This window comes from Pteropus vampyrus, unplaced genomic scaffold, assembly GCF_000151845.1.
Source record: "Pteropus vampyrus isolate Shadow unplaced genomic scaffold, Pvam_2.0 Scaffold12, whole genome shotgun sequence".
NCBI lineage: Eukaryota > Metazoa > Chordata > Mammalia > Chiroptera > Pteropodidae > Pteropus > Pteropus vampyrus.
Genome location: NW_011888793.1, coordinates 9230287 through 9244251, shown reverse-complemented (window position 1 = coordinate 9244251; position 13965 = coordinate 9230287). Strand labels below are relative to the sequence as shown.

The 13965-nt window shown below is 31.0% G+C and overlaps 1 protein-coding gene across 1 annotated transcript in view; it reads left to right on the top strand.

Moving 5' to 3' along the window:
- The first annotated feature begins 10556 nt into the window (after positions 1 to 10556).
- Positions 10557 to 13965, top strand: part of BCHE (butyrylcholinesterase) — a 48472-nt gene continuing 45063 nt past the window's right edge. Inside the window, exon 1 of the mRNA XM_011379955.2 lies at positions 10557 to 10698. Coding sequence (XP_011378257.1) covers positions 10584 to 10698 — 115 coding nt within the window. The 5' untranslated portion in view covers positions 10557 to 10583. The remainder of the gene's footprint in view (positions 10699 to 13965) is intronic.

The following is a 13965-nucleotide window of genomic DNA, read 5'->3' as shown; positions in this document are numbered from 1 at the left end:
TTTGACATTTAACTTTCAACTTCTAGGATGTAATGTTGCCCTTACATAAGATAAGCATCTTTATCAGGGAAACAACGTTTTACTGGCGTAGGATGAAATTGAGGTAATGTTTTTGCAGATGAAAACTGTCGAGTTCTATTCTCAGTAATCTCAGTTATACTCTGGCTTCAATATCCATTGAAATAATGGTATACATTGTAACAGAGGAAGTTCAAATACAGTCTAAATAAGCTATTTATTGATCAATTGGGGGTTTCAAATTAGATATTAATTTTTTAGTCATCCAGGAGATAATAGACTTTGTTGTTAATATTTTTCTACATTTTAGCAGCTTTGAAAATCAGGATAAAATTTAGAGGTCTGAATATAACTTTTTGCCAAAGCTAAAGTGTAGAAAAGAAATAGTACATAAATAATATGAAGACAGCTTTAGTGTGAGTTAGAAAGGAAATAAATGTATAAGTAGCGATAGGAAAGTGAATATGCAGAATAGAAAGTTTGTTAAGATATTGAGCTGACCTATGATAAGACCCAAAGCTCCCACTTAGAAGTGGGAAAAAAGATAAAATAAATGTAACACAGAGCAAAGAGCAAGGTAAAAGGGAAGACCTGGAAGCACATTCTAGCCACATAAAAGTAGAAGTAGCAGCTTGACATTCATAGGCAGAGGAAATGGTGACACAGGAATCCATCTCAGAGCTTGCTTGAAACATACAAGAGCTATCGATGCTCTTTTATCACTTTTCCAACACATGGCAATACTGAGGACTTGTGACCTGCAAGGTGCCCTAAGTTGGAATAAGGGAGCAGCGGAATCTGGCAACCTTGAGGCAGTAGGGAGTTATCAAATTATCATTAGGGAGGACCAACTTGATGGTCTAAAACCAGGTTGAACCAGGTGCACCTGAGCGGACTGTGAGCAGTGTTCAATGAGGACAATACGTCCATAGACAACGCCTTTCATAAAGATTAGAAAGCTTCACTTTGAACGAAGGTATCAAACTGGAAAGTCACAGTGAAAAAAGTCTTTGAAGTATAAAATAGCCTTGATAGTATGCTTAAACTTTATACTGACTGAATATTTAAGTAAAAGCAACTATTTTAAACCAGAAGAAATCAAATTACATTTAGTAAGCAAATGTCAGGTCCACTCCTGTGTCACCATGATCAGCAGGAATGTATGTCCCAAAAGATAATGAGGTCAGTTCCGGATAATGAAGGTATGTTTTCATGGTTAAAATCTGTAGCTAAACACAGCAGTCAGGATCCATGGGCTTCTCGTTTCTAATAATCCTTCTTAGATCTTTCCAGTAAAGCCCTCTCTTGCATCGAGTGAGGCACTTTAGTAACATCTAAGTAGATCAATTTTGAGTCCAAAGTGATGTTATATATGCACTTAAGTAAATGCACACTCCCTATCTGAAACAACAGTTACTGGTAATCAATTCATTAAAAAATAGCAATAAACTATATTTGTTGAGGGAGAATTTTTACTATCATATTAGCATCTCTTCAGATAAATTTGAGAAGAAGCTACAACAATCGAGAAGTTTCCTAGAAATATGACTTCTTTACCAAAGCTAAGCTGAGTAATCTGGCATGTGTGTTTTCAAATATTGGCATCCTTATATGGATAGCCTATATCCATATAAGGCCATCAGATATAGTTTATAGCCAAGATTCGAGTGCAAACAATTCGAGATATGCTACATAAAATGATGCCGAATGTGATAATAAACGTCTTCTATAAAAATAAGACTTACTCATAAAAGATATTTTTTTGTGTCTGGATAGATAACTCATGCTGACAGCTTATGAATTCCAGAATTCTTCGGACAAGTCTATTCGCCATTCTCTCTGGTCCAAATTTATAATGTTCACTGATTATCACAAAAACGTGGCTACGGATGCATTTTAAAATGAAAGTTTGGATAATTTTGGATTTGCAATGACAACAAAGAGCTTTGATATGTTATATTATACTTCTAGATATGTAGACAAGTAAACGGGATTAACCACTAAAGAAAAGATTCCAAGAAAACATGCATAGTTATATAATTAAAGTTGTATCTACTACAAGCAAAAGTTTCCAAACAGCACACATTTTAAAAATGCAGCCACAAACCTATTTAAAGGGCTTCATCATTCAGGCCTGCAAACGTAGCATTGTCTTTGTCAATTTGTCTGTAGTTCGTTCTGGTAGGTGACATTGTTCTTGAGTACTAATCAATTGATGTCTCCGTGCCATCTGGCATTCTGTTGTTCAGCACAGCTGCAACCCTGTAAGGTGAAGTGTCAATGGCAAGAAGCAGAGTTTGTGTTCATCACGATGTCACAGTCCAGACTACACAGTCAATAAATCCTTCATATGCCTGGCTTATCCTACTAAGTGAAGAAATGCTTTGGCAATGCAGTGGAAAGTAATCACTCCAATGAGATTTTGAAGATCTCGCTTTGTTTATAGAGTGATCTCATAAGAAAAAATTCTGTTCTTCACTCGAATTGAATATATACAAGTCATTAACTGCTATGTCATTACACAAAAAGATGATATTGAAAACTCTGAGTTTATAGATGTTCTTTATCACTTAAATATATGTATAATATTTCTCACTGGCTACTTTTTATCTATATAATTTGTCTTTAAATTTCTGTAGGTAAAAACCACAGCACTATTAAAATTAAGCAGAGATAAAAGGCATATACCAGGAGTGTCCCAGACAAATATAGTACAAGTCTGCAATTTGAGAAAGCTTGGTCCGATTAAATATTGTAAAATTCAAGTAAAAATTTAAGCTCTTATCAAAATGTTCTCCAAAAAACTACAAATGATTTGCTTTTAAAATATCATAAATAAGCTTGGGTGTGGTAAATTTTACAAAAATGTTCTACTAGGCAAGAATAACAAGGTGTTGATTTCAATTATAATTACTAATGCATCAGCAGTATAACCATAGTGTACTTATACATTCTGTAAAGTTTCTCTTTGCCATTGTATTTTATGACTGCCACAATCAGCGTAACCCACCTTGGGAATGTGTGTGACTAGTTCAAGAACATCTTTCTGAATTTTATATTCCAGATCTTCTATTGTATTCCTTAGACAAAAGAGACGTGTCTAACCTTCAAATAAATTGCTTCATCGAGTGTATCCAGCTGGAATAGAACTAGTTCAGAAAATATCTTGAGGAAAGGTACTGACAAATCCCTGTAGTAGATAACCACCTATAACAGATGAATGGTTTCAAAAGATATCACAGTGATGAGAAACATTTCTTGTTTTAAAAAAAGTGTACTTTCTCTTTCTAACAATGAAACTTTTAGAGAAATAAGCGTAATGTACATTTAAAATGGTTTTGAGAAAAATTATCTATGTTCAAGCAACTATGAACTTTGATATAGTACCTACTATGTGCCAAGGAATTTGCAAGGTGCTGTGAATAAAAAGATAAACAAAATGACATCCATTTTATAAACTCAAATAGAAGAGGGTGACACAAGAAAATGAACACTTACGGAACTGTGATAAGGTACTTATAAATGCTCCCTTCTTTTTTCTCTGACCACTTATCCTGGCCTATTCAGATATTTTAAACAAAGTGATTATTTTTCTATGTCCATTGATATAAATTTGCATAAGCTTATACATCCATATTTTTAAGTTACTGTGTAAAAATAAGGTAGATATGTATATCTATTTGTAGAAGAATACTTTGTACGGTCTAAAATTAGGTCACCCTTTCAAGTCATGTTTCTTGAAATTTGTAGCACTAATCTATGTCTTATGTCATGTTGATCATTGAAACAGAGCCAGAAATCTGTCATCAGAAGAATGATTATACAGAGAAGAACTAAAGTGCCATCTCTTGGTTTTAAGGAGGACATCAAAGGTAGAACCATTACTTGGAGACAGCAAATTATCTTAACAGAAGTTTTCTCAAGACTAGCAAAATAAGTTTCTCTTTATTTACGAATATACTATGAACATTGTATGATAAAACCCTTCTTTGTATGAACGGACTGAAAAACAATAAATATTAAGATACAGATCATACTAAAACATAGCAAGGTTAATTATTAATTGACTGATTATATTTAGTAACTTCAGTAATGCATGGGCAATCCAATGCTTAGTTAAATGTCAGACTATTTAGCATTACAATTATAACCTAGTTGCAAAACAAGTAAATCTAAGAAGTTCACAACTTCCACTTTGTGGCTTCTGACTCAATTTCTCCCTACTCTCCCCAAATATAAGATTTAAATTTTGCCTTTTGCAAAGTCATCTTGTGATAATAAAAGTAAAGTTTAAAGAAAAAGCAGTAAAAATGGTATCTGGAAATATTGCAAAGAAGATAAAGTGAAAGAAAACATAGAAGAAAAAATTGTCGGGGAAAAAAATATTGAAGAGATATTACTCTGGGCATGAAAGCAAAATCCTGGTTGGGGAGGTGCTACTGGTTGCTCTCTTTCAATGTTTGTCTCAGAAGCCATTCTAAGACTCCAAAATCTGCTCTTATAAATTATTTTATAAGAAGCTTATTTTAATTTAAACATGTTAGTGCAAACTAGGAAAATTTTCCAATTATAGAAATGGAGAAGGAATGTTACAATTTTCTACCTACGAATACAGTAGCATAATTATTTTATTTTATACTATGTATATTTCTGTCATTTTCTCCCCATCTTAGACCTAGCTCTGCATATTTTTACAGCCAGTGTCTCCATAGCGTGCATATACAGACATACACACCACACACACGCACGCACGCATGCCCTTTAGAATCATGGAAAAACAATGTTAGTCGCTACTAACAAATTTAAAGATTCTCAGGAAGAATTTGCACTGCACCACAAATATTGTGTCTTCCTAAGAGTCATTACTGTACATGTAACTCCCCAATATTTTACTCTTTAGGGCGGCTCCCCACACCACTCCCTTCTCTTTAAACTGTATCTGTTCTCACCTTATTTACCTGGCCCCACCCTAAAATCTCTTTACTCCAGCTTCTGCGAACTATAGCTTTTCTCTTTTTCTTTTTGTTGTCCTTAACTTGTTTTGCCATAAAGTTTATAGCATTTCAATAATATTAAATGGGCACTTTGCCTAGTCCCCATTCTCTAAAACAATTAACACAAGATAAAATTTCTTGTTAGATCATCTGAGCATAAGGTGCAGGCTGGAATTTTTGACTTATCTATTTAAATTTTATCTTCTATTTGAGTAAATATAAATAACAATTACAGGAACAGTACATTTGTACTACAGAAAATTGGAAAATAGTGGGAAGTAAATATTTAATATACTCACTATCATTAATATCTTAATACACATCTTTCCAAATCCTTCTCTCTATGTGTTTATGTGTTTGTGTGTGCATACCACAATGAGATCATATTTTTATAATGTTTTCAACTCATTTTTTTCTATTCAAGAATTTTTGCCAGTTATTCTCATCTAATCTAATACCCCCAAATTATTCAGATTTCCAAAAATGGCTTCCAAAATATTCTTTCTAATATTCAAATCCATTTTTAGTCTGTAGACTAGGTGTTGTGTGCCCAATATTCTATTGATCCCACCATATATGATACTAAATTTGCCCCTCTACTTGTTATGAAATTCTGAATGTAATCTGTGTGGTTTCTCAAGAATAACAATAATCCAGTTCTCCATTACTCTTACACCTAATGATTTTAATACCAATGGTTAATTCTTGCCTGATTCAATATTTTCATCAGGGTTTGTGAAATTTTTGTTTCTAACATAATCTTCCTTCTACATATGTTGGTTATTTTTCTTTAAATTAGAGTTGTCCCTTAGTAACAGGGCTAGTTTTATATTCTATTTATCAGATTGTTGATCGAATTCACTCTACAGCCAGAGAGCAGGTAGATTTTCACAGATCTTGTAAGAATCTTTAAGGATAAAGGAGCGTGATGGCTGCAAATAATACTGAAATAGTTCAGGAAAAAAAAAAACGAACACATACGTACATACTTATATTCTTATATACATAAATATGAAGAAAGAATGATATTGAAAATGGATCAAAACAGTAACATGTGGTAAATCTGGATAAAGGTATATGAAAGTTTTTTTATACTGTTTTGATAATTTTCTATAAGTGTGAAATTATATCTAAATAAAAAGTTATATTTTCAGAAACTAATAAACATGAAAATATGGTTGATCACAGTAATAAGCAAGTGAATTAAATATAAAGTTATATTTTATTAAGTGACAAAAAATGTGAAATATATACTAATCAATTGTCTTTTGAGCATGAAGGAGATACATATTTTCTTGCATTGTTGGCGAGAGTATAAATTGACCATATTTCATGGAGGTAGTTGGTCATATGTGTCTTAGCCATTAAAGTGTGTATATCTTTTGAAAAATTCTGATTTAAGTACTTATTCCATGAAAAATGAGAAATGTGCATAATATTTACAATTGTTATGTCTATTTTTATATTACTATTTCTATGATAAATTTAAAACAATCTACCTTTACAACAAAAATGAGTTAGATAAATTATAGAACCGATAAATATACAGGCAATAAAATTAAGCTAAAGAAAACTATGAAGCTGTGGGTTTTTCCTCAGAAGCTGTGGGTTTTTCTTGATAGTATTTGATAGTATCAATTACATAAAAAGTAGATGATAAAATATATTTGACACATTTCCAAATTAGATTAAATAAAATGTATAATTGCATATGAGTTAATAGGAAAAAAACATAAACCATACACATGATCGAATAACAATTTTCTGAGAAGCCAGGACCCAGGACTCTGCCTCTTAGAGTGTGATCTGTGAATTTCCCAAAACAGTCTCACATTGGAGGCTAGTTTAAAAGATCCCACCCTAGATCTCTGGAGGCCCAAGCTCAAGGATGTAACTCAAGAATCTGGATTTTTAAAGAGCACTCAGAATGATTTGGTAGCATGCTAATGTACAATTTTTTTGAGAGTAGAACTCTGAGATTAATCAAGAGTTCAGCAAGAATAAATTGAAGCCGATTCATTAAATTAGATTATAAACAAAGAAACGTGTTGCTTCTTTTTCTCTGCTTTTTTCATGTTAAGAAATATTTTCTTTTCTTTCTTTGCTCAAGCCCTATGTAGTTTTAGAGTTTATCTCCTTACTTTGATTTTCTTGCACTTGTAACTTTGACGAAAATTGGCTTGGTACCACATTTCCTCAGAAGCTGTGGGTTTTTCTTGATTTTATTATCTTCTTAAAGTCTAGTATTCTAAACTCTAAATGAAGTATTGTTATCTACAAACTTCTTTCCAGATTTCCTTTACATGATCTACCTGTATCTCTGCATAAATAGCACATGACTAGTTCGTTCAAACTCCCCATCATCCACTCTCCATTAACTCCAAATGACCTTTGTTTTTTCTCTTAATGATGCCACTGCCTGCACACACTTCCATATTAGCTGCCACCATATTATTAAAGAATTTTATTGCCGGCATGGCTTGGCCCACTTCTAAAATCTGTCAGGAAATTCACTTTTAAACACCTGCCACATCCAAATATAAATGTCTAGTCTCTTAGTTCCAGAGACTTGTTCAGATTTATTCTAATTAAGAACATTTTCCTCTTTTCGCAGTAATTGTTGAAAACCTATTCTTATTTAACAGTTAATAGAGGATCTCAGAAGACTGCAAAAAAAAAAAAAAAAAAACACAAAAGAAATTACTTTAAACTAGTCACTTTGTTATTCTACTTCCAGGAAAACAAATTAAGAAAATAAGCTAATAGTTGCACCTAAAATTATTATTGTCATTAATAACAAATTGTGCAATTACGGTATACTCATCCATACTATATCATTCACTCGTTCAAATATTTTATTAAAAATTAAAATCATGAAAAATTTTAAAAAAGAAAACAAAATTATGATAACCTATTTAACTATTGCTACATATAACTCTGTAACTATAACTATATACATAGATTTTTTTTAAAAGAACTAGAATGGAATACATCAAATAAACTTTCCATCTCTGTGCATGTAAAATGTAGGAATAAATTTCTTTTGTAATCCATATTTTCTTTAGAAAAGGCATTGTTCTTATAAAAAAAATTAATAAAAGATTAGAGCATTTTTGTGGCATCAGTATGCCTAAGGAAGATAATGTATAATACAGGATTAATATTTCCCACACTGTAGCAAATCTCCTTGAAAACTACTATCTAGAAAATAGCCAGCCCAGTGAAAAGTTACAATTAAACCTTAAAAGTAATACAGTAAGAATCATTATAGTCAAGATAATCATGGGTGTCTTGTCCCAGCTTCAACATATATAGTTACAGAATCTGAGCAGTGTTAAACCTGTGTCAAGAGTGGTATGATATTTCAGCAGTGTCATTTACAAGGCACACTCAACATTTAACAGCATGATCATTAACCATCAGACTGTCGGGTAACAGAATAGCACTTGCTTACTAACCCTGAAACACGACTCACTGCGTGTGACCTACATCCTCTGCTGGATATGTGTGAAAAAATGACATCTCAGAAGTAAAGCAGAGGCTGTATGTTCAGCCACAAAGGAAGAAACCCTCAAATAAGACAACAAGAGGAAATACACTGAAATAATGCATCAAATAATGTGGCACAGCTGAGAAATCATGAGAGAAAATGAACTAAAAGGGCAGTAGCTAAAGGTGGTTTACTGAAGCAAAACTATTGAGCAGAGGAAAAATTGTCAGGTTTTGTAGTCAGTTGATGCTGTTAGTCAGCCAGTTGAAACATATGTTAAAAATAAAAAACTGCTTGCAATGGATTATTTTCTTTTTTATCTTCCAGTTTAAAGATGAAAATGACATTATATAGATGATAGATATAGATATAGATAGATATAGATATAGATATAGATATAGATATAGATATAGATAGATATATACACACACATGATATATTTTACAGAGTGGCGAATGGATATTAGTAGCATACATAATGCTCTGTTGAAATCTCTAACATCAAAAACATCCCTCAAAAATTGCAGAATCTGAGAATAAGACCAACCAAATGCTAGCACAGAAAACAATGCAGTGGAGTTGTGTTGGAAAGAATTTTGACATTTGGATTAAAAAAATCACACATATTCTACCAATGAACTCTCCTTCATGTGGGTCACCAGAATAACTACATTTTAAGCAAAAATGCCATCTCTTTACAAGACATTGTATACCTTAAGTCTCCTCCTTTTAAATAGACCATGTATTTTGTAACTTTTATGTAACTTTGAGTAACTATATTTTAAATATCTTACAAATCATTGTGATTGTGAAGTTTATTATTTAATAAATACTTTCTAAGTAACATTTTTTTCCAGAAAAAGAAAATTTTAAAAGATCAAAATGGCTATTGGAAAAAGTTAACATGAAATGACATCAGACAAATCTAAGTTAAAATTCTGATTCCAGTAGGTTCTAGTGATAGGATATATAATAAGTTTCTGATCTTTATAAGCCCTAGCTTCATCATCTGAAATTGTGGTTAATAATATTTAACTCATATATTAGTTGGAATAAAATAAAATAATTTATGTGAATGGTCAATTACGATGACTGGCACAAGATAGTATCAATAAAAATGACAGTTCTTTTATTGCATATTTGAATTTTTAAACAATATTAAAAAGCAAAACTGGATTGCCCTACAATTACTTGCCTACTGATTAGTTGATGGCGAGCCCTAAAGTGAGAGATTTAAAAGTGAAAGCAATCATTTGCAAAAGATAAAGAACGTAAGTGCATTGAGATGTCAGGCATTAAATAGTTCATTGTTTTTATTTTCATTTTGCTAAATATCTATTTGAAGGAAGATAAGTCCAAGACACATAAATGCACCCTCCAGAACTTGCACACTTCCAGCTGACCAATGTATCTTTCTGTGGAATCTGGTGAAAATTGTTCTTTGTATTTTCCTTATCTTGACCAGAAAATTGTGGCTTTTCTTTATACTTAGCTGCCTGCAGGGCACATGAATAGGAAATTACTAACGCTGAAATTCCTATGACTTAAATAAGTGTTGGAGTGTGGGTGTTGAGAAAGCATACATATAAGAGACATTCATTCAATTAATATAACTAATCTTTTGATCTTCATATTTTATCTAGAGAGTATTTTCCTAATTTATCTTTTAAATTCCTTTATAATTACATGATGGGCACAGATTGAAGGTACAAAGATTTCAATAACAGCATATTTTTAGAACAAGATATATATCTTTGAATCTTAAAATGAGTAAAAGAAAAATAAATATTCAATAAAAGAGGGAAAAATCTTAAAAGTTCTGGTAGTGTTAAAAAAAAATGTGCGTTTTCTATTCGGTTTCAGCTTCTGTTAAAGAAGCTTCTATTTTTTTTTTTTTTCTCCCTCTCTCTGAGATGAGCTCCTGCAATCTTGAAGCATGAATCCCCTAATACTTTCGTAAATGAATCACTATTGCATTCATACCATTAGCCTCTGAACAGATGTCAGAAAGTAGATTGGCTGCTTCTAGATCAAGTTGCTGCTGCCAACTCTTGCGAGCTTTGTCAGTAACAGTTGATTGTAATGTCAGTGCAGTCCAATTTACAGGCTGGAGCAGCAGCTGCATACTGCATTTCCCTGAAGTATTACATGATTTGCACTCCTTGCAAACTTTATCATCTTTGTTGCAGTGAGTCGGGTAAGTTGCTCTGAATTTACATCTTCGTGTAGAGATGCAAGTTACTGTGAAGCTCATTCTGTAGGCTTGTGATCCCTTCATGTGTTTGCTGTGCCCCTTTGGTGCTCTGTGGGGGACAGTCACTGCAAATTGGACAGATGAAACAAGTAAGCAGGCACATGCATCAAATCTAACTGTTATTCTGGGAACACAGGCTGAATCCATTTAACTGCTGAGGAAATAATGAACTTATTCAACTTTGTTTAAAGGATCGTAGCACTTGTGGAATCACTGTTAGGTATTTTCTTGATACACTTAATCTAAGGGGATACATTTCATGCTGTTTTACCCTTAAATGCACTGTTTAGTTCATTTCTTCTTAAAAGACTAACAAAATTTGTCTTTGACCAGTTTTAAACTATTTTTTTTCTTTTTTTTTAAGTTACATGAAATAAATAGTTTTCTTACTGTCTGGCTTGAGAGGGTACTTTTCCTAACATTTTGCCATCTGAAACTTTAACAATATCAATTGGCAGAGCAAAGATCTAAGTTTTTGTTTTTATCTAAAAGGTAAATCTATTTTCTAATTAGATTTACACCTACCATCCCCTTTGTCATGTTTGTCCTCTTTCTTTTAATATTGCATGTTAATTATAGCAAAATATTTTACATTTACTATTGTTTTTAGTATTATAGAAATTAAAAGCAAATATAGACTTCTGCTTAGCTTATAATCTTGTAAAGCTACCTTTATTTTGATTATATCAGTTCTTGTTTAACCAAAAGATTAAGCATTAAGTATAAAATGTATAAATGATTAAAAATAAACTAAATATAAACAAAATTATTTCATTGTTTATAAATTCTATTTGTAATTTTCTTTTAATTTTTAGATTATGCTTTCCAAGTTTCTATGAATATATTGCATGATGATAAGCTCAATCAGGAGTTACTATCGTTAATCTGTGTAATGCCTTCCATAATATAAACTATCTCATGGTTATGATAAATACAATTATATTTCACCTAAATAAATACTTTATTTAAGGATGGCATGAGATTTATAGAATGACTTTATAACTTAAATGAAAATGTTTAGAATTTTCTGTGAATTTGAAATAACATGACCTTATGTCCTTTTGGATACCAAATAAAATTTCTAACTGAATTAGCAAAGTTCTGTTTATTCTCATAGATTTGTTGTTATTGCTGTTTGTTTTTAATGTCTTGCTTCTTTAATTTAAGAAAATATTTGGGATCTACTCCACATTTTAGTTTTTAAAATATTAGCTAATAATATCTTATTTACAAACTTAGTATGTGCTTTCATTAATTTTTTTGTAAGAATTAATAATGCATATTTAAATTGTATGTTGTCTTCATTTTAATTCTTTTATGCCAAAATGTTCTCATTCTTATAAATACTGAACTGTCTCAGATGTTAGAGAATTATAATTGAATAGATGTCAACCTAAGAACAGATTCAACTTTCAAAGAAGACCCAAGATATCTTTCTAATATTAAAAGTTCAAATTACTCACACAATGAAAAGTTTGTGAATGTTCTTCCTGATTGAGAACAGATACAGATCTTATGTTTCTCATACCTAATATAGTGTCTTTCATTTGCACACATCCTTTTCGTGACTAATGGGTTTCCGAAGGATTCCTGAAAGACAGTGGTATAGTCTATTTATAAACAAGACTTCCACAGTTCCCCACTTCACATAGCCCGCAACAAAACAAGCTTTTTAGGGTCAGTATAAAGGCTTAGTTGTTTTAATTTGACCAAATATATCTTAGTGGTGCTTGTGCTAGATCATATTATTTAGATGGCTCTTTTCTCTCCGTTTTAAGAGCCATTATCTTTATATAGAAACATATATTCTATTGTAACTTTTTCAAATATAGGACAATTACCCTATACTCATGAAAACTATTATCAATATATGCCTGAGCATCTTTTAAGAAGTCCTTATTTGACCAGTTATTTTGAAATTTGGTTGATATCCAATTATGGCAAATGTATGGTAAATAAATAGTTCTTTATGGCAATTATTTTATCATGCTTATATCTTATAGCATAACATTATAATTGTCTTTTAAAACGTGTCAAGGAATTTTGATACTACATTCAAAATTGAATTAAAACTGCAAAATGAAGGAAATAATTGTGTGCCTTTTTTATTGTGAAAGTCATATTTTTAAAAGTTTAGAATATTTTCCCAAAATTGCCAGTAGATTTTTATATCCAGGAGCATTTGATAAACTTAAAACACTATAGTATTCATTATCTTTCGGGTTTTCCCCGCTTCCTACTCCTCTCATTCATTGCTTTTGCAATTCCAAACAAAAAATGCAAACTTTTATTTTAAATATTAAACAGTATGATATTAAGTTTGTGGATATAAATTCAGAAAGTTATATTTGGCTTAAAAATATTTTTTATAATAAACATGTTATGTTTGCTCAGTGTTTAAATTATTTGATGTGACAGTACTCAATTTACATGAGAATTATGATGAAAAACAATAGTTTTATTGAATATTTTAATTATTAATAAAGTTTTAGAGAGATAGACTAACATTTTCTAGTCACTTAATTATTTCTCTTTAGATCGTTTAATCATGTGATGACATATATTAAAAATGTAAACATCTTTAATGGTAAAACTACAGAGCTACATGTTAGGCTTGAGAATACCAGACTATAAAAAATACAAAATAATTTAAATAATACTTATTTAAATAAAGTACTACAGCTAAATATAAAAATATAAGCCTACTTCAATAGTGAGTATTGAATACATGTATATTTTAGTATTAAAGTCTAGATTTAATAATATGGTATATAACATTTTCCACCAGAGAGTATGAAGGTCAGTTGGAATTATATACACTCTCTTATAATGAACATGTTTCCAATATTTTTTTGCATGTTACTAATTACATTATTTATAAGGTGATGATTCATAGATATCAATGTTGAAAAAGCAATATTATTCATATAAATCATACTACATAACATTAAGGCCTACTCAACACAAAATATAAATAAAAACATACATGAAGTTGTTAAGTAAATTCAATGAAGTGACATGGGAATAACATTACAATCTTTTAGATGTTATAGTAGCTGTTTTTTAACATATGCAATAACAATTATTACATTTATCAATTACTTAGAAAAACAAAATATTTTAGTTATAATTATACTTGCTGTGCAATAAAATTAATAAACTATAGAACAAGAGTTTGAAAATTATCAGAAACCAAAAATTATTAAGATT